Source organism: Xiphophorus couchianus, chromosome 5 (assembly GCF_001444195.1).
Source record: "Xiphophorus couchianus chromosome 5, X_couchianus-1.0, whole genome shotgun sequence".
Taxonomy (NCBI): Eukaryota; Metazoa; Chordata; class Actinopteri; order Cyprinodontiformes; family Poeciliidae; genus Xiphophorus; species Xiphophorus couchianus.
The window spans coordinates 40,440,500-40,467,933 of NC_040232.1; the positions used below are offsets into that span (position 1 = coordinate 40,440,500).

Here is a 27,434-nt window from a genome sequence, read left to right on the forward strand (position 1 = left end):
AATATAATGTACAAGTTACACCTTTTGAATGCAATTACTGTAATAAATCAAGTTTTTCAAAATATTCTAATTTACTGGCTTTTACCTGTATATGACGGGGCCTATGAAAGTGTATTAAGAGACCATTGTAGATATAAAAAAAGGAACAAATTTCTGACAAAAAAATATCAGAAATGTTCTAGAAAAAAACATGGGCATTTATGAATAGAAAAAGTTGCAAATTTGACAGAAAAAAATTTTTTTTAGAAAAAAACAATATTTCTAAAATTTCTGACATCTCAAACGTTTTTTGTTTTTTTGGTGGAAATTTGCTTAATTTTTCTATCTAAAATGCCTCAAATACACCTTTGTGCCTTTCGGAGTTTTGGGCTCTCAGCTTATAAGATTTAATCTCCTCCTACTTTACCTCTTTCTCTCCTCTGATTGGCCACTGCTTTCTCCTTAAACCAACAAACAAGACCCTCCCATCTCCATCTGCTCTGCCAGTGGCTGTCAGTCTGTTTGGATTATTGGAACTGCCCAGGCCTCACATGTGATCCCTCTCTGTCCCACTATGCACACCACAAGATATCAACCATGAGCAGGATTAGGTGACAGAGAGCAGCGTTCTGTTTTCCTTTTGAGAAAACAAGACAGGAAGAAAGAAAACAGCCATGGAGTTAAAGTAAGTGCATAACAGCCATTGTTAACCCAGCTATAAATGGAAAGATAAGAGGAAGAAAGAGGAAAAGATTTATAAGTAAAGGAAGGGAGGATATACTATGAGAATGATGAATGCCTTGAATGTTTGATTGATGTTTTTTGGCTTCTGGAAGAGGAAAGATTATTTAAAGATGCTTCAAAAAGTAAAGGTTATTTCCCTGGAAGACTTCTCTGGGGTTATACTTGAAAGTTGAGTTCCAGCTGCAGATTAAACAGCCTCAGGTGTACCCATAGTGAAACTCACATTTATGCTCTCATGTCTTCTCATTTCCTTTGAATGTTTGCGGTTCTTCCTGCTCAAGCTAGTTCATGTAATCTAAATCAATTAAAATATTCTGTATGAAATACTTACAATCAAAATTGTGCTTTGAACTGTTTTAATCTGTGCTGAACTTATATTCATAATGATGATTCAGGAGCTGTGCATTAAACAAGTCTGTTCAAGTATTTTATGTAGAAAACAACATGAATCAAATCCAAGCTGGAGTTATTACAATGCAAACTGGGTAAAAATTAATTAGCCCTAAAACAGGAACAGTTTTCTGATGCCACTGTTTCACTCAATTTTGACATTGAACTGCAATGTTTTCAGCTTGACTGGATTCAGGCTGACAGATGTGCAGCGTGGATGCTTTCCAGTTTCCTTACAGCTGCACAACTGTACACTTTAGTTTGAGTTCTGCAGCTTGCATACATACACCCTGACACAGAGATAGAGAACATGGTCTTATCTCAAGCATGCAGAATGCAAGATTGGTACATATACTGGCCTGGCGCTCTGATGCAGAGTTTTCCATTTTACTCACTTCCCTTACCCTTTTCTTTGAAATGTGCACAATAATTAAAAAAAAAACCTTAAAAGACGAAGGACAAATATAGAAATCCCCATGCTTGCGCAGCAAAGCAGAAATTTTGTAGTTTGTCCAACATGTAAAGCCTATAAACCTGGTTGAACACAACATTTCATCTATGGTCTGTTGGTTCAGATACATAGGTGGGACACAGAGTTGAATGGTGACATGCTCTGCTACTGTAATCTCATCATCCTGTTACCACTGGATGCTTAAGATTAGCATGATAATGTTGTAATGTATGGCTGCAGCACAACTGCCACGTAAACTCCCTGAATTCAGTGGAAAAAAAGACTTGAGAGGTTATTGGTGCAAAGATGTTCTGAAGCAGTTGAAGAGAACCTTAGTGAAATGTCTGATGTCTAAACCTAGACTTTGACCTGTGTTTAGATTCTAAAAATATAATAGCTTGTTGAAAATAGCTGTTGAAAATGCAGCTCTATCCATAAATGAGCTGCATTTAAACAAAATGTTAATGACTAAAATTACAATTATTTATGATGGAGATCAACACCCATCTCATAGCTCACCCATTGAGTTAAGGGATGCACCAGAAATCATTTCGTAAGCTGAAACATTAATAATAAATAAAACAAACAAAAAAGCAGAATTCCAAACTCTGAAATGCCCTTACATGCTTTTATAGCATTCTGAAAAGCTTTCTAGGAGAGAGAATGTAGTTTCCATTAGCCTCTCCTTGGCCCATTCATGATTTTTGGGACTGATCAGCTTATGTGGCATAATTTAATACTGTAAGCTTTCTTACGGTGACCATTGTACTTTCTGTTATAAGGTTTTTCCATGTATGGTAATATCTTGGTTGTGAGATATATGAAGTTTTATATCTTTATCTTCAGGATAGAAATGCACCACAAACCCATATGCAAAAGCAAAGCAGACCAAAGAGCCTGTTTTGAGAAGTGCAGTTCTACTACTACTATAGTATTGTCTTTAGTTTCATAGAAAGAAAACAATAGAACAGTTTTTGCTTGAAATACTTTACTTACTGAGAGCTTTATAGGTTCTAGTTTTCATTTTTTGTCTTATTTTCCCCAAATTGATCAGAATAATGGTATCTGAGTGTTAAAGTAACCACTGTAGACAATTGTTTTAATCCCATTGCCTGTTGCTGTTTCTATACTGATGTCACATTTCAGGGCTGTTTGACCAGTTTTGTTTTTTGTTGTGTGTCACTCCTCTGAGTGAGCTCAGTGTGTTTCGAGAAGGCAGAGATGAGATCACTGAACACAGCTGTGGAGCTGTCACACTTAATTGAGTGTATTGGGTGGAAGGCAGGGGAACTATTTCTAATGAAGAATTTCCTGTTTTCCAGATTTTAGCTTGATTAGTCACAGATACACAAAATATGCTTAAAATCTATTCCTGAAGTTTCTTGCATACTTTGCACTCAAATTTTCCTTCAAAATTTCTTCACCTGACAATGATCTCAGATGCAAAAATAAAAAAACATGGCAGTTGGCTTTCTGGACATAGTGTCCATCACCTTATGAACTTTGTGTACCAGGAATGAACTTACAAGCAGGGGCTAGAAATGAGCGTAAGTTTATAGTGTAAATGCTAGAAACTTATGGTAGTTTCTAGCTCTTACACTAAAGTTTCTACAGAGAACAAGACTACAATCCCAGAAAAACCCAAATCAACTCAAGATTCATACATAGATGGTCATTTAAAGCATCTAAAAATCCTATGATCCTCTCTGGAAATCTGAGAGGAACAATCTGGATCTGTATTCCTCCACCAGAACAAAACCTACACTGCTCCTTCTGCATCAGAGGCATGACAATCTGTCTTCTTTTCAACACCTTCACCATAACTGCATGAAGTTATGGTGATCACCATATCATCATCACCTGTGACCCATCTGATCCGTCTCTTCCTTTAGTACATTCTCTGTTCTCACGGCACATTTGATGTCTGGCCTTTCACCTGTTCTTTTTTCTGTTTCTGTTTGCTCTGTGACTCAGCAGCCAGACACACACCCACATGTTACCAGAAAGTCCTTTGTTATTGGCCATGAGGGAACCGTTTTCTTTCCATCTCTCCTGTCTCTGTTTGTTATATCACAAGCAGTCAGCCAATGCTCGCTCACATACTGCATGCTGTCGCTGCGCCACGCTGCTGTGAGGCAGCAGTTTCTGCAGGCGGAAGAAAGGGAAGGAGATGAATGGAAGAGAGAGGGAGGAGAGGGAGAAGAAGAAAACAGGAGAGGAAAAAATGATATAAAACTGAAATGCAGTCTGGCACCAGCTCCGCTTCTCAACTTTGCTCCCATAAACACATGAAGAAACCGTGATGATGTCACATTCTGTCCTCCTATCCTCTTATAAATAGATCACTGATGGTAGGAGGGTGGTGGTATGTCGATTAAGATGAACTAAAGGTATGTTTACAGTTATTCAATGTTTTACTTTGCTAATGTGGAAGCAGTGTTTGGACCTGCAGAGATCAATGCCTGTTGATCATACTAGAGCCTTGCTGTTGTCCCATCCTGTGCTGAAGTGTGCAGATGAATCCTTCCGTTCCTGTCTGTGTGATAGATGAGGGTAACTACATCCAGCAGGAATTATTCCGCTCTGCTGAAGCAGTTCTACTTACATAAGAGCGCTCTGTCAGCACAGCACTGCTAATGTTGTGGCTGTCTGCAGGATTTAGGAGTTTTACTAATCACCGCTGTGTTTGATGCCCAGTTCATCTGCTCTGTGGAGATGGTAAGTTAAGGATCTAGTCTGAGCTTTGGATAGCTTCATTCAAATCTTCCTATAGATTTGATTGTGTTGTAACTAAGCTTTTATTGTGATCATGTTTGTGCTGAAATACTAGCTATTTGATCTGTGTAGTAGCATCGGATTCATTCCATTACCACCACTTTGAAATATTACTTGCTCTTTGGTTGATAAAACTGCTTTAAGTGAGGAAAAAAATCATAAAAGCCTGAAGAAAGTGGGCTGGGGAGGGGGATGTGAACTCAGAAAAGACTTCCCTTCCAGCAGCAAAGATGGCCTGTTTTTGAGCCTGTGTTGAATGTGAGGAGACAAAGAAAGCTGTGACACACTTTCTGGGTCTGTTGCTGCCAGATTTGGTTACAGGTTTATTACAGAATGATGAAGAAAAAGCTGCAGAGTAACAACACAGAATTGGTGTATACATTATGAAGAATGCTCTTTTCCATTTCATGCAAGTGCTTTACTTCCTATTTAAATATTTATCACCGAAAAGACCTTCTTATCAAACATTAAGCACTTCCTGCACATTTCCCAACATGCGGATTGAGGCTCACAATAAGGTCACAAGGAATAAGTCTTTTTTATTTTCAGCCTTATGTTGCTTAGTGGATTGAAGCATTGTGTTTTTAAAGTAAATTAAAAAGGAAAGAAACACTATTTTGCGGTCAGAAGATGTTTAGTTGGATTTCTTTCAAATAAGGGGTTTGATTAAATTTACTTTAATCAATGTGATGAGTCATTTTACTTAAACTGTAAAAAGTCATACAGACTTTATGTTTAGAGGAGCTTTTTGCTTCCTTCAAAAATAATGTTTATTTATTTATTTTTGCTTTAGATATCAATTTGATTCTAACCTTACTGTATTTTCCTCTCAATCAATAAATTCCAACTATCTTCTTAAATCCTGCTAGCTTGTCAATATAACAAGGTAGGGTCTAATAAATCTAGCTTCCTACTGATACTGATTTGAGATTATCCAGGTGTGATTGAAAATCCTTCAATAAACACCATACGTTGTTTAAAACATTGTCGTGTCATTTAACTGTATCAGTTCCAGGGATTATTCAGAAATATGATTTCTGTATTTCAATGGTCTCCCAGCACTGCAAACATTCACAAAATTACAAGAGAAAATGGACAAAGAAAATTTCATCTTAATCATCCAAACATTTTGATATTACTGTTTTTGGTCAGTTTCCTCAGCTTGGTTGGCTTGTTTTGTCACTCTTCAGGGTCCAGCATAAGAGGAAGAAGGACACCTATGTCAGAGCTTTAGGATGGCCACGGAAAGCTCCACTATTCCCAGTCCTGTTGTCCGCCAAATTGACAAGCAGTTCCTGATCTGCAGCATATGTCTGGACCGCTACCAGAATCCCAAAGTACTGCCCTGCCTGCACACCTTCTGTGAGAGGTGAGAGGAGAGCCTGAGGTGCTAACCAGCATACAGTACAGGAACACCCAGTGTTCTGTGTAGCTACTTTTTCTTTGCTCTTTGTCTTTGGTGAAGGAAAGAATGGTTTTAAATATAGAAAGGGTATGTTCTCATGAGTGAAGATGTGTTGCTGTTGTGTTTGGTGTGTTGGTCATCATTGTTAATATACTTGTCATGTTGGGTTCCAGCTTATTAACCCACATGCAGAACATCACCAGGAGAACAGGAATTAGATAAATAAAGTTTAGTTAAACAATATGAAAAGATTGGTTGAGTGGATCTGATCCTTGAGGCAGGCTCACGGAGTTGTCTGCACACTAAAGAACAGCAAAGGGAAATGGGGAGTTTGTGGTTTTCAGAAATGGGAACTTTGAGAGTAATTAGATTGATCTTACTTGACATTATGATTATTTCCACCCAGAAGAGGGGAAACTGCAGGTTTGTGGTTTTGGTTCCTTTGTGGGTGTCTTTGAGGTTTCAGAGAATGGGCTCGGCTGAGTTTGTCCCTGGTGATGATGTGGAGGCTGCGGCAGACAGGTAAGTTCAGGTGTGGAGGAAAACAGAGGAACGGTTTGACTGCCAGCTGGGAAATCCAGGAAGGGTTTATGGTCAATCTGAAGAGGCGAAGATGAGACTCAGGCAACCAGTGGGTAATGATCCATGGTGTCACAAGGGAGAACATCCAGAAAGCCAGAACTAAGGCTTCACAGGGAATATTAAACAGCGTTACGAGGAAACACCTGAGAGAGAAAGAGGCAACAAGAGTTGATTACTAAGAGTAACTTCTCAGGAAAACACAGAGCTATCTCAGGGAGGCTCAGAGTACCATTACTGGCAAACACTCAGGCGATGAGGTGCTGGCAGTCTGCTCCTCTTAAGCTCCAGGATGATTGGATGATGAATCACAGGTGCACTGGCACCCCTCCAGGAGTGCAGCCTGTAACACCATCTGGTGGATGAAGGATGATGCACAGGCAAACAGAGAAAAAACCCACAAAGAAGATCAAAACCCCGGTTCCCAACAAAGCTTCTGTTTCTATAACAATAGACCAGTGGTGCCCAAAGTGGGTCCTTGAGAACCGGCATCCTGCATGTTTTAGTTCTCTCTCTGGTTTAACACACCTGGATCAAATGATGTCTCATTAGAAGGACTAAGAAGAACATTGACATGCTGAGGAGGTTGTTGCTGCTGAGGAGAACTAGAACATGCAGGAACATGCATGTCGGCCCTCGACGACCCACTTTGGGCACCACTACAATAGACAGATTGTTAATGTTGCATATCTGTTCTCTTTGCTCTAAATGCGTCTGCAAAATCAGGTTTCATTTAACAATATAGAATAGAATAGAATAGAATAGAATAGAACTTTATTGTCATTGCACTGTCACAAGTACAAGCAACGAGATGTAGTTTGCATCTATCCAGAAGTGCTCTACGAGATATAATATTTATTTATAGATGTACAAGACTATGTATGTATGGACTATAAGGGGTTATAGCAAGAGATATAGATATTGTGTATAAATATAAATATGGGAGCTATATGCACAGATTATACAGAATGTATAAGAATGTTAGGGAATGGATTATAGATAAAAAATGGCAGATCAAATTTACAGGTTGTATGTGTGTGTGAAGAAAACAGTCCGTGATGTGTGTGTGTGTGAGGATAGTCCATGTGTTATTGTTGTATGAGAGGATAGGGGAGTACAGTCCTTATAGTTTATGTTTTATGTTTAGGCGTTCAAAAGCATGACAGCTTGCTATACTAGTATATCATGTGGTAGTCTTTTCTGCTGCTTTCTTATTTATTTAATTTCCCTCTGGAATTGCAACATACATGGAAACTGATGACAGAGGATAAACAGTTTTTCTGTAACAGTGAGTTGTTCCTCCGCTATTAGCACACTTAGCAGCAAGTACATTAGGATGATTGATGGCACTAAAACCCTCCTCCTGATTTTGATTAGTTGTTTTTAACCTAGATCGCTGTATTTCTTCAGATGATTATAGTATCACTGAGAGGAGGTGGAGGATATTGACCTTTTCACAGATTATCTGTCTCATATTGTGCTGTCACAATTTGGTGACTTTTAACAAAGTCAACTGAAATGCAGCTGACTGAGTATCATTTTGTTTTGTTTTTTGTCTTCCATCAACTCCAACTTCAGGTGCTTGCAGAATTACATCCCGGCCCACAGCCTCACCCTGTCGTGTCCCGTGTGCCGTCAGACATCAATCCTCCCAGAGAGGGGGGTGGCCGCACTGCAGAACAACTTCTTCATCACCAACCTGATGGACGTGCTGCAGCACAGGCCAGATACCTGCAGCCAGGAGGCCACCACCCTCAGCAACATCACCATCGTGGCAACGGGTCAACTGCTCTCCTGCCCCAACCATGGCGGAAGTGTAGGAGATGCTTCCAATTCAACCAGTCTCTTTAATCACTGTTGTGTCTCCATTTTTCTGGTGAAATGCATTTCACCATTAGAATTCAGTTCAGTTTCTTGTATTTTCTTATATTTTTAATCCCCCAATAAACCATTTAACATCTGGGGTGTTTTTTGTTTTGTTTCTTTTGGGGGGTTTGTTTGGAAGAAGATAAAATAGTGGTCGATTCTGAATATAGTCAGTATAGCTATCAGACATAACCCTGTATCTGTATAATAGTTAGTAGTTAATAGTTATTAATAGCTCAGTGAGATCTAGTCTGAAAACAGCACACAGGAAGGGTTTTATTCAAAATCAAGACTTATGGACTCAAAAATTGAGCTGTAGCTAGTGGTACACTGATAAATCGACCCTGATTTTCTTCATTTTGGGAGATTGGTGATCTGCCGATATTTGCATGTGAATTGTGGATTTTATCCACCGATCATATCTAACTCAACAAAGGTCTGAAAATCAGTCACTGTCCTATTCTGCTCTTCTATGAGCTAGATTTAACTGACAGATCGTCCCTCCAGGTCATGTCTGCACATCTGCAGTTAACAATCATCACCCCACTGTTGCCAACTCAGCAACTTTGTTGCTATATTTAGTGACATTTCAGACAAAAAAAAAAAAAATTGGTATTGGCTAAAATCAGAATCGGCAGGTCAGGCTTTTTAAAAATCGACAAAAATCGAAAACTGCTGTCAGTGCACCGCTAACTGTAACCATTGTTGCTAAATGTGGCGGAGTGAATTGATCTAAACCTTTTATTTGTGTTCTAGGTGATGGAGTTTTACTGTCCTCCATGTGAGACAGCCATGTGTCAAGAGTGCACAAGTGGCGAACATCGAGAGCACCCAACTGTGCCTCTTAAAGATGTGGTGGAGCAGCACAAGACCTCACTGCATGACCAGCTGAATGCTGTGAAGAAGAGGTAAACTTGTTCAGCTTATTAAACATGATGGATTTAGAGAAAGCCCTCCATTCCTTTCTGTTTTTGATAAATGGCTGCATTATGTACCCGTCTCGGTCTAGGCTGCCAGAGATCGACTCGGCTCTGCTGTTGCTGTCAGAAATCCTGCAACAGCTGACCAATCAGAAAAGCTCCATAGAAGAAGACATCCACAAAACCTTTGATGAGCTGCAGAAGACTCTCAATGTTCGCAAGAGTGTTTTACTCATGGAGCTGGAGGTCAACTATGCACTCAAACAGAAGGTGAGGATGGAGGTTTAAACATTCATAAGGGACCTGATAATTTTGGTGTTTTCTGGGTTCCTTGACTTTGCATCAGTCATATGTCAAACTCTTTCATTTATTATTTCAATTCACTGAACAATTAAACCTCCATTCACTCAACGTAACAAAACAGCAATTAGACATTTTCACTTTGTTTAGTGATATTCAGTGTTCCATATTTAGTATTGCAGGGGTCAGAAACCATTTGCATTCCAATGGATTTTGTCTTTGCTCCTAAAAATGTATCTGGAGACACAAAACTTCTCTACTGTTGAGAAAATAATACATATGTGAGTAAGTTATAGAAATAAACAGAGTTCATTTCAATATTATTGATGTTCTTATAAGATTTCGGTTTACATGTTTGTTTGTTGTTTTTTTCGTTAATTTATTTATTTTTTTACCATAATGCTTCTTCTGACTGGGCGTATATTGTTATTAAACTATAACTATTATTATTAGGGGATAATCGTTTTTTTTTGTTTGTTTTTTTAAACCCCTCCAGGGGGTCTTTTTTTGTCTTTGCAAATCTTGCAAAAGAGATTTCTAGTCAGAATTTTCCCGGTAAAATAAAGGTTAAATAAAATTAATGTTTTAAAGGAGACATTCCTTGGATGCAGATACTTGGAGCTCATCGTGACCAGTTTTGAATCATAAAAATATCAGTGGAAACAAGCAAAAGGAATTTGTTTTCTGTAAAGCCAATTAAGATTTTTCTCTTTTTATTAATATCTTTAATAAAATGTCAATAAAATCATCTCTGACACACAACCGATGACACATGATCTGGGTGTCATATATTACTTTTTATTGACATTTTTAATAAAATGTCAATAAAATCAATGTTTTTTTTAAATTATTTTTCCTGTTATAAGATTCATTATCTTCTGAGAAATGCCACTTTATTTCCTATCAAAAACACTGTTATAACGCTGTTATACCTCTGGGGTTCGGAATGAAAATTGTGATCGCAGAATGTGCACCGACTAGATGCCCAGATGACCCCGAGCCAATAACGAAGCCAGGTGATGGTTTGACTCTTTAATCAGCCGGTGACAACTGGTTTACAGGCAGGATGTGCGTGGATTGAAGTTTGTAGACATTTGTGTGTGGTTCTACAAAGAAATTAATAAATACAAATTACAATCCACTATGAATGCAGACACTCATTAACAAACATATTTTAATCATATTATTTGTCTGTTTCGTTAATATTAAAGCAAAAGAAAGCAACTAAACATAATATAGCTTACCATTTTAGCACAGAAATTAGCTTAGCCTAGCCTTTGCTTATTCTAAAAGAAAATCTAACAACAGGAAATGTTCTAAGTACTAAAATGCACATATAATGCCGCTTAAACATAAATACACTGCAACCTACCATTCATATGGACGCACACTCGAACAAAATAACAAAACCACCTTCAAACACCATGTCCGCTGACCTGCACGGCTTCTCAAACAATGTTTTGGTATGAAAAAAGAAATACTACTCACAAACGACCGCGCCACCTGGTGACGAAGCTAGGAACTACAACATGGCCTTCAGAACAAACACTTATTTTAACAGGTTCATTACTAGATATAAGGACTTACTCCCAATGTTTTGATTTTGTTCTAGTTATCATGATTTTACAGCTTTGTTTTGTTTAATGTTATTGTTTTATGGGACATTATCAGTGTTCCTAGGTTAGATTTTTGCTGAGCAGCACTTCAGTGCTGTTACCTAATGAATTATCAAAATGATTTCTAGTGATTGGAGACTTCAATGATGTTTACATATCAAAGAATCAAATAAGTGACTGCCTGCTTTCCTCCCCAGAAGCCCTGACAAACTGAAGTCTGTTTGTTAGGACTTCAATTGGCCTCACATCCAGTCACCTGCTAGGAGATCAGGCCGAGCTGCCCTGCTCTCTTGGAGTTCATCAGTCAATGATTTATAATTCACTGATTAGTGTGAAGTCAACATACTTGATCCCTGAGGGAAAACATGTGACTCTCTGTGAGGCTGGCACCGGGGCTAGATGGAGCCAGTGAGCTGTGCTTTGTTTTGTTTTTTAATTTTTTTTCCTTCTGGGTCGATCTGGGTGTGTCATGTGCAGTGAGAGAGTACCATACTTCTGCGCTATGCTCTACACACTGGAGACACTTTACCCTCGATCCCTGCTCTGCTCTGTGCATGGAGGGTTTTTCACTTTCTCTAGTAGACAGATGAGAGATTTTGGATGAAACTTTTCAGATCAAAAAACATTCATGGCATCTTGCTTTGGAAAAGAAGATGACTTTGATGATCAGATCTCGGTGAGTTTATTGATATTCCAGTAGCAAAGAGGCAGTTCACCAGCAGCTCACCAAGTTTTGTGAGTTCTCTTTCATAATAGCTTTAAAGTTAAACCTTATAGCAAGCCACATTTAGTTGACATATAGTCAGTATTTTACTGCTTGCTTATTTAGTTAACATTTAAGGGATCTGCATTAAATGCAAGGTTGCTGTATGATTCAATAATGTTTCTTTGTCAAATAAACAAAGAGCCAACACACCACATCTTTCCTTTTTAACTGACATATGTAGTGCTGTTCTTGTAAACAACTCAGAGTGAGAAAGAAAACTGAAACAGAAGAAATAACTGACACTACAAAACTGGAAAAACTGGAAATTATTTCAAATCAACGTTTTCATGAAAGGCAACACAACATATTGTTTCTTATTTTTCAGTTTGTTGAAGGGGATTTATGTTCCAGACAACTGAAATTGCTCCAAAAGTAATTCGAAGCAGATGCACAGTAAAAATTTCCCGTCCCCATAAACTTTACACATTTTGTGACATCACAGTCTCAAACGTCATTCAACCACATTTTATTGTAATTTTCTTTCGTATGATGGATAAAAACAAAGTAGTAGTACTCGTAACCTGAAAAGTCAGGTGTAAATTTGTAGTGGCCCCTCTACTATGATACTTCAAAGTGAAATCCAGTCCAACCAACTGCCTTTAGAAATCCAGCTGGTGCAGGAAATCTGTAGAGGTTTGTTAGACAACAAACAGCATCATGAATATCAAGGAACTCAGACAGGTCAGGAAGGAAGTTGAGAAGTGCAAAGCAGCGTTATGTTATAAACCTTTTCCAGAAATTAAGGAGAGCACAGATTAGAGGACCATGCAAGCATCATTTGGAGGAGCAAAGAGATACACAGCTCAGGTGGAGAAACTGCTGAAAGGGCATCTAGTAGTTGCAAAACAAAAATGTCAGCTCATAATGTGGGAGTAGAAGTTGGAAAGATACACTGCATGCAGAATTATTATGCAAGTTGTAGCTTCGGGGATCCATTTTATTTTTGAACAACTATAGCATTCTTGGTCAAAAAGCCTCTCAAACCTGTATGTTTAAAAAAGTAAAAGTGAGATTTTGGCTGTCTTATGACAATATCTGTGTGCACGATAAATGGGCAACTATTAGTGTACAGAATTATTATGCAACTGAATTAAAAAGGAAAATTTTACCATCTCACTTGTTTATTGTCATCTATTAAAATGAGAATAATAATCATACAACGCTCTGTATCTCCATGCAGAAGCTAAGCGCAAAGAGAAGTTTTGAGTGCAGTCATTACAAGTTTTGAGAAGAAAGACATGAAGTCCTGCTTTCATACTGAACATGTGTGCTCTAGGATTATGGCAGAAAAATTCCCCCATACTGGTAAAGAAGAGTATTGACACCATGAATTGTCATCATGTCTGCATTAGGATATCATTTGAAAAAAAAACACAACTACTTTCATTTGTTTCCCATATAGGTTTCAAAATAATATTGGTTTCAGATTGTTTTCATTTTTAAAACTACAGGGGTCGTTTTATCCAGTGTCCCTCTGCTGCCTGCTAATGTCTCCATATGTAGGTTCTTCAGGCCCAGCTGGACACACTGCTGCAGGGCCAGGAGGGCATCAGCAGCAGCTGTAACTTCACGGAGCAGGCCCTGAGCCACGGCACCGAGGCTGAGGTGCTGCTGGTCAAGAAGCAGATGGCCGAGCGCCTCGTGGAGCTGGCCAATCAGGAGCTTCCTCTGCAGCCAGGGGAGAACTGCCAGCTGGACTTTCTCGTGGAGACTGATGGATTAAAGAAATCCATCCACAATTTGGGTACCGTGGTAACTACAAATGCTGTCGCATCAGAAACCGTGGTGACAGGTGAAGGGCTGCGGCACTGCGTGGTGGGCGTGCCCACGGCTGTCACCATAACTACCAAGGACAAAGATGGAGAGCTGTGCAAGATGGGTAACGCAGTCATCGCTGCTGACATCTCTTCCCCTGACGGGAGCAAAGTCAACGGGGAAATACTGGACAACAAGAATGGCACGTATGAGTACCTGTTCACTGCTCCCAAAGAAGGCTTTCTGTACCTATCCCTGCGCCTGTACAACCAGCACATCAGAGGAAGTCCCTTCAAAATAAAGGCCACCATCCACTCCCCAAATACAGATGGCACCAAAAAGAGGCTGAAGTCTCCGGGTAGTGGACACGTCAAGCAGAAAGCAATCAAGAGGCCGGCGAGCATGTACAGCACAGGGAGGAGGAAAGAGAATCCCATCGAGGATGACCTCATCTTTCGGATAGGTGAGGAGGGTGTGAGGGGAAAAGGGAGGGTGCTTCCTAAGTTCCAGGTGCAAAGTGTTGCCCCACTGCTGCAAGAAGACTTTGGGATGTAGTCAGCACAGCAATGCGTAGCTAAAATAATTTAATTTTAACATGCACAAATGAAAATGTGGTACTGTGCAAAAGTCTTGACTCATTCAAGTTCTCTGTATACTTTGCTTAGTGGCAGTATTATGTAAAATAAACCTTTGAGCATTTCATCATGTTAGTACTATTCCCTCATCAAAAACATACCTGAAGTGTTGCTTTGATTGTTTCATGCATTTTTGAGAAATACTTTCATCTTCATGGCAACCATTCAGCTGTGCAAAATGCCTGCTTGGACCTAACGCCACCTTTGAGGATGAAGCTCCTGCTCAGAGCTGCAGTCTCCAAGCAGAGCCTCTCCCTCACTGAGCATCCCTCCTGCATGACTCCCACACTCGCCTAATTCAGACTAGCTAGTGGAAATGAACAAACACCAGATGGAACTCATTATAGGAGTTACTTATCAGAGCAACGCTAAAAATGTTGCTAAAGGGTTAATGGAGGAGCAATGTTATGATGATTTCCTGAAGACAGAGTTTCAGAAAGGCTATGTATACATGCATACATACATGTCTGCCCGCCCCATATACAGTACAGACCAAACGTTTGGACACACTTTCTCATTGAATTCAATGAGAAGGTGTGTCCAAACGTTTGGTCTGTACTGTATATATGGGTGATTCTATTATTGCAGTACTTATATAGCAGAGGGGGTTGTACTGAGGGAAGATGAGGAGTCGCACACAAGACTGTGATTGGCAGCGCTAAGACCCGCCTCCTGGCTCTGATTTGTTGTTTCTAGAGAAGGCAGATTGGGTGGGGTTTTTTTTTGTTGTTGTTTTTCTTGTCTCATGTCATCCTGTCACAATAAAAATATAAATAGTGACAGTGTCAATAAATATGTACCAAGAAAAACTAAACTTTTTATTAAAGTTATATACTGCACCTTTAAGGTAAAAAAAGAGATTATATAAAAATGTTCAGAAACAAACTCAGTCTTACCATCCTTTTCTGTTTCAAGACATTGTAAATGGAATATTGTTGCGAGTCTGATATATTATGGCAGAACTATTTTTTCTTTTAGGCACCAAAGGAAGAAATAAAGGGGAGTTCACAAATCTGCAGGGAGTGGCTGCCTCCTCTCAGGGAAAAGTCCTAATAGCAGACAGCAACAACCAATGTGTTCAGGTAAAAATAATATTAAATGTTTTATTAATATGAATGTTTTCTGAAGATGTTGATGGATTTTTTTAAGCTTGAATGTAGATTAAATAGATTGTTACTCAGTAGAACATTTTGTTTGACTCTGAGATTTTTTTGGCTGTGTTTTACTCTCTGCAGATATTTTCTAATGACGGCCAGTTCAGAAGTCGTTTTGGCATCCGTGGCAGGTCTCCAGGTCAGATGCAGCGGCCGACGGGTGTGGCCGTCCACCCCAGTGGTGACATCATCATTGCAGACTATGACAACAAATGGGTCAGCATCTTTTCAAATGAAGGCAAGTTTAAGGTAAGTTTTTTGTATTTTTGTCTTTGTTCAGGTATTAGTCAGATAAAACACTTTAACCACCATTTTTATGACAGTCCGTATGGTTGAGATCTGCAGACAGATACGCTGTTTAACATCACTAAGCACTAAAAAATAATGTTTATAATTCTAGAATCTTTTCAATTTTCTGCACATTTATCTGACAATAAAAATACTGGTTCTCTGCAGTATTTAGAAATGATAAATTTCTGCTCATGATAGAAGTGAAGCTGTTTCAGTTTTTGCATAGCAGAAGCCTGAAGCGTCTCCTTTCTGTAGAACAAAGTGGGCTCAGGGAAGCTGATGGGACCTAAAGGCGTTGCAGTGGACAGGAACGGACACGTCATTGTGGTCGATAATAAGGCCTGCTGCGTTTTCATCTTCCAGGCCAATGGCAAGCTGGTCACCAAGTTTGGTAACCGTGGCAACGGCGACAGGCAGTTTGCAGGTATTCCCAAAGATAGAACTTTGAGATGCATGTGGAAAGCTGCATGTGTGCCAAAATATTCAGAAGTCATCCACTTGCTGTCATATGAGGGGCTGTTTAGGACAAAAACTATGTTTTGTCTCTCACACACTACTAAAGACTCATACACACACACAAAATACTAAAATTGCACATATACACTATTAAAATATCACACATGCATGCAATTCTTCTCTCACACACACAAAATAGTAAAATTGCGCATATTCACCATTGAAATATCAAAAAAAAATTCTCACATGCTTATATAAAAGACTAAGATTGCACATATAAACTAATAAAATATTGCACGCGCATGCATTTTATTTTCTCTCTCGCACACACACAAGACTAAAATTGCACATATACACTACTAAAATATCACACACACACACGAACGCACCCCTACAGACATACTATTCTGAATTATAGGTCGAAAATGTATGTGAGTGCGAACTAACAGTAGGCTGGATGAATGAATGAATGAATGAATGGGGATGAGATTTGTATTTGTCTTGTTTGAGAGACTCGAATTGTTTGTATGTGTGAGAGTTGTCACGGAAGAGGCGGGGCATAATTTGGAGTCAGATCGCGCATGCGTTGAAACCACAGTGAAGTCAGCTTCAAGTTGCATATTGGATAGTGGCACTCCACAGTGTAAGCAGCGTTTAGCTCAAGGTTGGAGTAAGCGGCGTTAGAGCCCTAAGTGAACCTCCAAGCGCTTGAGAAGGGAGCGGTAGAGAATGGCTGACCGAAATTAGCGTTCATAAATCGGATTAACCTTGAGCTAAACGCCGCTTACACCGTGGAGTGCAAATATCCAACTTGAAGCTAACTTCACTGTGGTATCAACACACGCGCGATCTGATCTCCAAATTATGCCCCGCCTCTTCCGTGACAACTCTCACACATACAAACAATTCGAGTCTCTCAAACAAGACAAATACAAATCTCATCCCCATTCATTCATTCATTCATTCATCCAGCCTACTGTTAGTTCACACTCGCATACATTGTCGACCTATCATTCAGAATAGTATGTCTGTATGCTTTGTGTCTCTGTGTGTGTGTGATATTTTAGTAGTGTATGTGTGCAATTTTAGTCTTGTGTGTGCGAGAAAGAAAAATGCATGCGCGTGCAATGTTTTATTAGTTTATATGTGCAATCTTAGTCTTTTATGTATGCGTGTGAGAAAGAAAAATGGTGTGCATGTGTGATATTTTAGTAGTGTGTATGCGCAATTTTAATACTTTGTGTGTGTGTGAGTCTTTAGTAGTGTGTGAGACAAAACACAGTTTTTGTCCTAAACGGCCCCTCATAGTTTCAAACTGATCATATAGAAACATCAGTTAATGTGACTTTTTTTAAAGCTGACATTATTAGCTGACGTCGTCTTCTAAAGATATAAGTTATTTAATTAATTATCTTAAGAAAACAAAATTGATAGAAAAGATTTAAGTGTTGTTATTTTATTATTATTATTATTTTTATTTTTATTTTTATTTATTTTATTTATTTATTTATTTTTTATTGTTTTGTTTTGTTTTGAGGGGGGTGTATATAGTTAGCGTCCCGATCCACACTCCATTCCAGTAGATGGCGGTAATGCACATCTAAAAGTTGTTTGCCAACCGCCATAAAAAAGGAAAAGAAGAAGAAGAAGAAGAAGAAGTCGTCTTGATGGCGACAAGATGGCGGCGCGTGTAGACGCTGCGGCTCGGAGCTCCCGTGTTTTCGTTTTTTTTAGCTTGTTTTTATTGATGTCTTCGCTCAACACACTACTGGAAGCCGTTACAACTTACAGCAGATTAGAACTGTGGGACATAGGAACACAGTTTGGACTTCACACACCCACCAAGCTGGACTTTATTCCTCCAGAGCTGCTACGAACACCTGGGACTATGATCATTCCCCCCATGCTGCCAAGGCGACGGAGGAGGCAGCGCAAACAAAAGAGGGGTAAGAGAGCCGGCGTGCGGGCTAGGCTACAAGCTAGCCCTCATAAACCGGCCCTCCCCAGCCTCTTCCTCGCCAATGCCAGGTCCCTCGTCAACAAAATCGACGAGATGCGACTCCGGATTACTTCTCGCCGGATGGACAGCTGTGTGACTATTGTCACAGAGACCTGGCTGGAGGATAACATCCCGGACGCAGCGGTGGAGATAACGGGGCGCGCTCTGTTCCGGGCGGATCGGACTGCAGCTTCGGGTAAGGGCAGAGGCGGAGGTTTGGCATTGTATGTACACAATGCCTGGTGTACAGCCACACACTCTGTCGGAACATTCTGCTCTCCTGACTTGGAATATCTGGCGGTGAAATGCAGACCCTTCAAGTTGGTGAGAGAACTCTCGTCCATTGTGATCGTGGCCGTCTACATACCACCGAGGGCTAATGCTAAGCTAGCATTAGAGGAGCTGTACTGCCTGATCAGCGTGCAGATGAACTCCAACCCGGAGGCGGCCGTGATTGTGGCGGGGGACTTTAATCACGTGGAACTGAAGGCTGTGTTTCCCAAATTCCACAAGTCCATAAACTTTCCCACCAGAGACAATAACATTTTGGACCAGGTCTACTGCAATATCCCCGGAGCCTACAAGGCTGTAGCAGCTCCACATCTGGGCATGTCTGACCACATCTCAGTGGAGCTGATTCCTGTCTACAAGCCTCTGGCCTGCAGAACTAAGCCGACCACCAGAATAGTTCAGGTCTGGACTGAGGAGGCCTCCTCTGCACTTCAGGACTGCTTTGAGCATACAGACTGGAGTGTGTTCAGGGACGGCGCAGACTTGGAGGAATACTCATCGTCCGTTCTGTCCTATGTTCAGTTCTGCACCGACGCTGTCCTCCCTGTTAAGACCATAAAAGTGTTTCCAAACCAGAAACCATGGCTGGACAGCACAGTACGGGCCCTGCTGAAAGCCCGGGATGCTGCCTACAGGTCTGGAGACAGGTTGGCTTATAGCAGGGCCCGGTCGGAACTGAAAAAAGGTATTAAGCAGGCCAAGCTCCAGTACAAACAGCAGATTGAGGAACATTTCATCAACAACAACCCCCGAAGCATGTGGAGAGGCATTAGAACCATGACGGACTACAAACACAGCACTCAGCTGACCAGCCGCGACCCCACCCTGCCTGACACCTTAAACAGTTTCTTTGCCCGCTTTGACACGGCGGGCAGCAGAGAAGCCGTACATCTACCCCAACTGGAAGAGCAGCACCAGCCCCTCGTCTTACAGAAGCATCAGGTGACGTCCACCCTGAGGAGGATCAACACCCACAAAGCTCCAGGACTGGACAAGGTGTCAGGCCAGACGCTGAAAACCTGCGCCGACCAGCTGGCAGGAGTGTTTCTGGACATTTTCAATCTGTCCCTGCAGCTCGCCACAGTTCCTGAGTGTCTCAAGTCTTCCACCATCATCCCTGTACCGAAGAAGAGGTCCATCACCAGCCTGAACGATTACCGGCCCGTCGCTCTGACCCCGGTGATCATGAAGTGCTTTGAGAGGATTCTTCTGAGGTACATCAGAGACTTCATCCCCGCAAACCTGGACAGCCTTCAGTTCGCCTACAGAGCGAACCGGTCAACAGAGGATGCTGTCTCCATCACTCTGCACACAGCCCTGACCCATCTGCAGCATCCCAACACCTACGTCAGGATGCTATTTGTAGACTTCAGCTCAGCATTTAATACCGTCATCCCAGACAAGCTGGTGCTGAAGCTACTCGAGGTGGGGCTGCCCGCTTCACTGTGCCACTGGATCAGAGACTTCCTCACCAACAGGCCTCAGGTGGTGAGAATAAGTGGCTCAACATCGTCCCCACTGGTCCTCAACACAGGCACGCCGCAGGGCTGTGTGCTCAGCCCAGCTCTCTTCACCCTGTTTACACACGACTGCGTGGCCATCCACCCCACCAACACAGTCGTGAAGTACGCGGACGACACAACAGTAGTGGGTCTCATTTCAGAGAACAACGAGACCCACTACAGAGAGGAGATTCTGCAGCTCACTCAGTGGTGTTCAGCCAACAACTTGGTGCTGAACACAGGGAAGACCAAGGAGGTCATTGTGGACTACAGAAGGTCCAGGAGGACGGCTCACACTCCCCTTCTCATAGATGGAGAAGTGGTGGAACGTGTGGACAACATCAAGTTCCTGGGCCTCCACATCACGTCTGACCTCTCCTGGAACACAAACACCTCCCACCTGGTGAAGAAAGCACAACAAAGGCTCTTCTTCCTCAGGAAACTGAGACGGGCTGGACTTTCCTCACGGCTGCTCGTGAACTTTTACAGGGCGATGATCGAGAGCATCCTCTGCCTCAACATGACTGTGTGGTATGGTAGCTGCACAGCATTGGAGAGGAAACAACTGACACGGGTGGTGAGAACAGCACAAGGCATTGTGGGATGCCCCCTCCCAGACCTGGACTCCATTTACACAGACCGGGTCAAGAAGAGAGCTGGATCCATAGCCATGGATTCCAGCCACCCGGGCCACAGACTGTTTGTGCCGCTGCCATCAGCGGCACAAACGGGTACAGGAATATACAGGTACAGGAATATACGGACTACAACAAACAGACTGAGAAACAGTTTCTTCCCCACAGCCGTCAGAGCCATTACTCCCTGCCGCTCCCCCCTCCCACACATATCATAACCTCGCAGTCACACATACATATCCCCCATCCCCACACAGCCATATTGTTCTGCACTTTGCACTGTCACATTATCTGTACTTTGCCATAATTGGACCTGCTGCTACTTCTTTGGTGTGGTTGAGTGCCTTTAGTTAATTTAGTTGTATATATTGTTATTATTATTATTGTGTGTTTGCTTATTTATACTGTATATATTTGACCTTTTGCACGGGAGCTGCAATGGAAATTTTGTTGAATTCTGTTCAATGACAATAAATGCTATCTATCTATCTATCTATCTATCTATTAACCCAGTTGCAGTCAAAATGTTACTATCCACAGTTCATATTTTTATAACATGCATTTCTTTTATCAATGTGTCACTCCTTTTGGTTTTGCAGGATTGCTTTTTAAGAAAATGTCTTCTGTTCCATTTGTGATCTGAATTTGACAAATTTCTGAATTTCTGTGTTTGGTTTCATTTGACGTATTCCAGGCCCTCATTTTGCTGCTGTCAACAATAACAACGAAATCATTGTGACTGATTTTCACAACCACTCAGTAAAGGTGAGTGCGTTGACATACTTACTTGATTGTACAATAAAATAGCATTATATCCCTGGAAAACACATAATACTGCCTCTGTAAAGGGGAAAATAAGGTTTTTCACTTTTCAGGGGTTTTAAAGACATTACTCATTTTTATCTGCAAAAATCTCTTCAGTACTGAATTAAGCCACATGATTAATGAGATACGTTAATGACACTTGTTACGTCAATGACCATGTTTATTCTGTTTCTTGTTAAATGTAGGTCTTTAACACAGAAGGGGAGTTCCTGCTGAAGTTTGGTTCTAACGGCGAAGGTAACGGCCAGTTCAATGCCCCCACTGGCGTGGCGGTGGACGTCAATGGGAATATCATTGTAGCAGACTGGGGCAACAGCAGGATACAGGTCAGCAAACCATTTAACTTCTTAAACAATGGACAATGAATTTTGATTTCTTATTTACAGCTCTCTCAACAGCTGTAAATAAGACCATGTGAAAGACTGTATGAAAGAATTAAAACAAATTCATATTTTTCCTCATTCAGATCTGTTTGCCACATGTCCGAATGTCTTTTAAGCATTTTTAATTATTCCTCTTGCTGTGTATATCAACAAGTTGAGATGAGTAGTTATTTTCTTGCAGCCAAAGCCTGACTTTTATCAACACACATTCCACTAGAAGGAATGTCATGAACTCTTGTCTTTCCCATTTTGATAAGAAGCTTGACCTTTTTTTCCATGTCATGTGATCTATGTCATGGTACAACAGAAAGGGGCTTTGTTTGGACATCAGTTCCAAACAACAGGTTGCAGGTATATTGTTGTTCTGGAGATTTGGCAGTGACCTATGAAGATTTTCATGCCTCTTGTATCATCCTCCTCACTGTGCATGGTGGCGGGATGAGTTGGAGTCCTCGTTCGGCCATGTTTTCCACAGTTTCCCATACATCTTTGACTGTAAATATGAGTAGGCTTAGACAAGTAGCTTTTTCTCAGTGGTGTGTTCCTTTGTCATTCCCATATTAGGAAATTGAAACGAAATAACAAGATAGAAAGATGAAGCATATTTATGCAATAAATGTTAGAAACAAAGGTAAAATAATATTTACAAATGGATGAAGGCAATACTTTCCTTACTGATGCTGTTTGTGTCATTGTTGTGTTCTTCTGTGTTTGAGTTGGTAGTAATGCTTGTATACTTAACTAGTAGTCAGGGTCTACAGTTTCTATCCATTCATTTTCTTCCGTTTATCCAGGGTCGGGTCGCGGGGTAGCAGCTTAAGAAGGGAGGCCCAGACTTCCCTCTCCCCACCCACTTGTTCCAGCTCCTCCAGGGGAATCCCGAGGCGTTCCCAGGCCAGCCGAGAAACATAGTCCCTCCAGCATGTCCTGGGTCTTCCATTGGGCCTCCTCCCTATGGGACGTGCCCGGAACACCTCACCAGGGAGCTGTCCAGGAGGCATCCTGACCAGATGCCCAAGCCACCTCAACTTGCTCCTCTCGATGTGAAGGAGCAGCAGTTCTACTCTGAGTCCCTCCCAGATGACCGAGCTTCTCACCCTATCTCTAAGGGAGAGCCCAGACACCCAGCGGAGAAAACCCATTTCGGCCGCTTGTATCCTCGACCTCATTCTTTCGGTCATGACCCAAAACTCATGACCATAGATGAGGGCAGGAACTTAGATCGACCGGTAAATCGAGAGCTTCGCTTTTTGACTCAACTTTCTCTTCACCACAACGGACTGGTACAGCACCCGCTTCACTGCAGACACTGTGCCAATCCACCTGTCGATCTCCTGCTCCCTTCTTCCCTCATTCGTGAACAAGATCCAGAGATACTTAAACTCCTCCACTTGGAGCAGGACACCTCCCCTCATCCCCGACCCAGAGAAGGTATTCTACCTTTTTCCGGCTCAAGACCATGGCCTCGGATTTGGAGGCACTGATTTTCATCCCGGCCACTTCACACTCGGCTGAGAACCACTCCAGCGAGAGCTGCAGATCATGACCTGATGAAGCCAACAGGACCACATCATCTGCAAAAAGCAGAGATGCTATCCTAAAGCCACCAAAACGGATGCCCTCAACACCTTGGCTGCACCTAGAAATTCTGTCCATGAAAGTAATGAACAGAATCTGTGACAAAGGGCAGCCCTGGTGGAGTCCAACTCTCACCAGAAATGAGCCCGACTTACTGCCGGCAATGCGGACCAGACTCTGACACCGGTCACACAGGGACCTGACAGCCCGTATCAAAGGGCCCAGTACCCCATACTCCCAGAGAACCACACACAGGGCTCCCCGAGGGACACGGTCGAACGCCTTCTCCAAGTCCACAAAACACATGTAGACTGGTTGGGCAAACTCCCACTCACCCTCCAGGACCCTGCTGAGGGTGTAAAGCTGATCCAGTGTTCCATGACGAAAACCACACTGCTCTTCCTGAATCCGACTAATCCTCCTCTCCAGGACCCTGAATAGACCTTGCCAGGGAGGCTTAAGAGTGTGATCCCCCTGTAATTGGAGCATACCCTTCGGTCCCCTTTTTTGAACAGGGGGGACCACCACCCCAGTCTGCCAATCCAGGGGAACTGCCCCGGATGTCCATGCAATATTGCAGAGTCGTGTCAGCCAAGGAACCCAGGACGAATTTCATCCACTCCCCTGCCACCGAGGAGCTTTTTAACCACCTCGGCGACCTCGTCCCCAGAGATTGGAGAGCCCGACCCAGAGTCCCCAGGCTAAGCTTCCTCAATAGAAGGCATGTTGGTGGGTTTGAGGAGGTCTTCGAAGTATTCTCCCCACCGGCCCACAACATCCTGAGTTGAGGTCAGCAGCACACCATCCCCACTATAAACAGTGTTGGTGCTGCACTTCTTTCCCCTCCTGAGATGCCGGATGGTGGACCAGAATTGCCTTGTAGCTGTGCGGAAGTCTTTCTCCATGGCCAAATAGGACCAATAGGACTCCTTCTTCAGCCTGACAGCATTCCTCACCAAAGGTGTCCACCAACGGGTTCGAGGGTTGCTGCCGTGACAAGCACCGACAACCTTGCGGCCACAGCTCCGATAAGCAACATCGACAATGGAGGCACGGAACATGGTCCACTCAGACTCAATGTCCCCTACCTCCCCTGGAATGTGTTCAAAGTTCTGCTGGAGATGGGAGTTAAAGAGCCGTCTCACAGGGGACTCCGCCAGACGTTCCCAGCAGACCCTCACAACACATTTGGGCCTGCCAGGTCTGACCGGCATCCTCCCCCACCACCGGAGCCAACTCACCACGAGGTAGTGGTCAGTGGACAGCTCCGCATCTCTCTTCACCCGACTGTCCAAGACATGCGACCGCAGATCCGACGAAACGATGACAAAGTCGATCATCGAACTGCTGCTTAGGGTACCCTGCAGCATATGGACACCCATATGCATATATGGACACCCTTATGCCTGAACATGGTGTTCGTTATGGACAATCCGTGATGAACACAGAAGTCCAACAACAGAACACCACTTGAGTTCAGATTGGGGGGGCGTTATTCGCTACCACGCCTCTCCAGGTCTCACTGTCACTGACCACTTGAGCGGTGAAGTCCAGGAGGGGCACTCTCCAGTACCCCTCCCCCCTCTCCCCCCCGAGGACTCCCGGCCAGGCTCCTTGAGTAAAAGCCTGGCCACCATCGTGCCCCCCCTCCAGGCCTGGCTCCAGAGTGGGGTCCCGGTGACCCACATCCGGGCAAGGGAACACCAAATCCAAAGTTCTCATCCATAAGGGGCCTTCAGGCTGCACTTTGTCTGGTCCCTCACCTAGGACCTGTCTGCCTTGTCTCTACCAGGGGCATAAAGCCCCAGACAGCATAGCTCCTAGGATCATCGGCGATGAACTGCTGAAATGAGGCTGCGCTTCTGCGGCTCTTAGTCGGCGGGATGCTCCGGACAGGAGCGATTCACCTGAAACCACTCCGCCATGATAAGGTGGCAGTTCAAGGAGAGGGTCTACAGTGTATTCCATTGATATTTTGTCTGTTGGAAGCTAGCAGGTTTAAAAATCAGTGTTCTAATTGACTTGGGGAAAAATTAATGATAAAGTTAAATCCTTGGAACAAGAAGTGTAGTGATCTAATAAGTAATGCCTCTTCTGGGGCCTCATGTATAAAGCGTGCATACGCACAAAAAATGTGTGGTGCCATATTTTACGCACAAGTCAACATGTATAAAAATGAACGTGGTGTGAAAATGTGCGTACATATACACAAACTTTTGACCTGCCGTGAAAATGTGTGGCAGCTATGCCAACTTTTTCTGTGGACAATAATAAACTCCAACGCATCAAAACTCACCTAAATACACTAAAATCTGATTTCATTCATTGTTTTTTAAACCAATAATCATCAAACCCGATGTTTTTTCATTATTTTAACATTTTATTGTTTAAACTTAAAATGACAAAACAGAACCACATTTACCCTCAGACAATAATATAGCACGCACACAAAATAAAGAAAATACAAATTAAAGGATGTGAAACCCTCACTCGAATGTAAATAATAATTTTCCTCAGTTTGAATGCATCTGTAGGGTAATATCATTCTCACTGAAAAAGAAAAAGCAGGGTTGAATCAGAAGATTGTTTGCTTGTTTCTAAAAAAAAAAAGTCAACCAGCAAAATGGTTCTAAACATGATGTAAGTCATGAATGGACTTGCTGATGCTGCATTTCTTTCGCAGGTGTTTGATGCCAGCGGTTCCTTCCTCTCCTACATCAACACGTCGGCAGACCCACTGTATGGCCCACAGGGACTGGCACTCACCTCTGACGGACATGTGGTGGTCGCAGATTCTGGCAACCACTGCTACAAAGTCTACCGTTATCTGCAGTAGCTCCCCTTTCTACACCTGCTTTCTACCAGGAAATGGTGGACTGGAAAGACTGGGACACTCTGCAATCATCAACTCATCCATTCATTCTTTCCACTGTGCCATCTGTTAGGCTTTTTTCTTGATTCTGAAGCAATAACTCATCACAGGTAGCTGCTGCTGGTTAGTGTTTTGAAGAAGTTGATCATGACTTTCACAAGACATTTGGAGTGCGCTAACATAAAGCTTTAATAGCAAGCAACAGATTTTAGGAAACTGGATACAAACTGCTGCACTGGTTTTGAAAATGACTTGTTTAAGTGAGAATAAGATGTGTATATTAAACTACAGTTTAGGTACCTCAGAAATAAATAGATTTTACTGCACTTTTACAGCACTTTTCTGTTAAAATGCCCTTAAGATGCCTCACAATTTGCCTGTTCACTATCAGAATAAACAAATTGATGTAGGATGATTTGAAGTAATGCCTTCAACACTGTGCATGCTGTTTTTAACAAACATCTTAACTACTACAATATACTGCATTGAAAATACAGGGTTCAGAATCACAATCTTATCACTTAAAATGCCTCCACAGTTTGAGTTTTTAATATTTCCATTAAAAACAGTTATTTGAGTCTGTTATAATTTTAAGTAGAGTTGATTTCTTGATTGGTTTTAAGAAAACAAAATGCATGCATTTATATCACAAACACCTGATATTGACCTGAATGGATCGCAATGAGTGACATGAATAAATATTTAAATTATATAATTAAAATTAAATTGGATATACAGATGATAAATAAATGTATCATGGATTTTTTAAAACATAATGGTTTAATTAAAAACATAATGGTTTAATTATGTAATTTTTTAATTTTAAAGTGTTCTATTTTAAGATCCATTAAAATTATTTTGATATTTATTTAGTTAATTTGTTCTCTGTGTATTGTATGAGGGTCAAAAATGCCACAAGCCAACTGTAATAAATTCATTCAATATTTCAAAATGTATTGATTAGACAAGCGTAATTTATTATTAATTGTACAAGTCAATAAAAGTGTACATTTTAAAATAAAACTTGAATCGTGATTAAATTAAAGTCCACTGGAAAATATTAGCCTACTGTCACTTTGGCTCATACCACAAGTGATATTTTATGATATTCGACAACAGGATGGAGACAATTGTGTTATTATGTTCACTTATAAATATTCCACAACTTCTTTATTGAACATTTGCCCTCAATACTTCAGCAATGAACCATGAAATAATTTAAACAGTCAGGCAACAAATGTGTTATTTTTTTAAATAAATACTTTAG

General features: G+C 41.7%; 1 protein-coding gene and 1 long non-coding RNA gene across 5 annotated transcripts; one reads left to right on the top strand and one right to left on the bottom strand.

Annotated features, from left to right (window-relative positions):
* Positions 1-486: 486 nt before the first annotated feature.
* On the top strand, positions 487-26,670 carry trim2a (tripartite motif containing 2a). 4 transcript variants are annotated; one of them, XM_028019119.1, is made up of 12 exons: positions 487-664; positions 5,530-5,708; positions 7,902-8,139; positions 8,946-9,097; positions 9,199-9,379; positions 13,295-14,009; positions 15,160-15,263; positions 15,417-15,584; positions 15,882-16,050; positions 21,204-21,274; positions 21,520-21,660; positions 25,979-26,670. In XM_028019119.1, exons 2-12 carry the CDS (start codon positions 5,575-5,577, stop codon positions 26,129-26,131), a joined length of 2,226 nt encoding a protein of 741 aa, XP_027874920.1. In that variant the 5' UTR covers positions 487-664; positions 5,530-5,574; the 3' UTR covers positions 26,132-26,670. The 4 variants fall into 4 exon arrangements, with proteins under 4 accessions (XP_027874920.1, XP_027874922.1, XP_027874919.1 ...); XM_028019118.1 differs by lacking the exon at positions 487-664 and adding an exon at positions 3,132-3,954; XM_028019120.1 differs by lacking the exon at positions 487-664 and adding an exon at positions 3,987-4,282.
* On the bottom strand, positions 10,427-11,216 carry LOC114145531 (uncharacterized). Its single transcript, XR_003595722.1, has 2 exons — positions 10,782-11,216; positions 10,427-10,515 (listed from the first exon to the last, which is right to left on the bottom strand). It is a non-coding gene; the product is annotated as an uncharacterized LOC114145531 (long non-coding RNA).
* Positions 26,671-27,434: the final 764 nt, after the last annotated feature.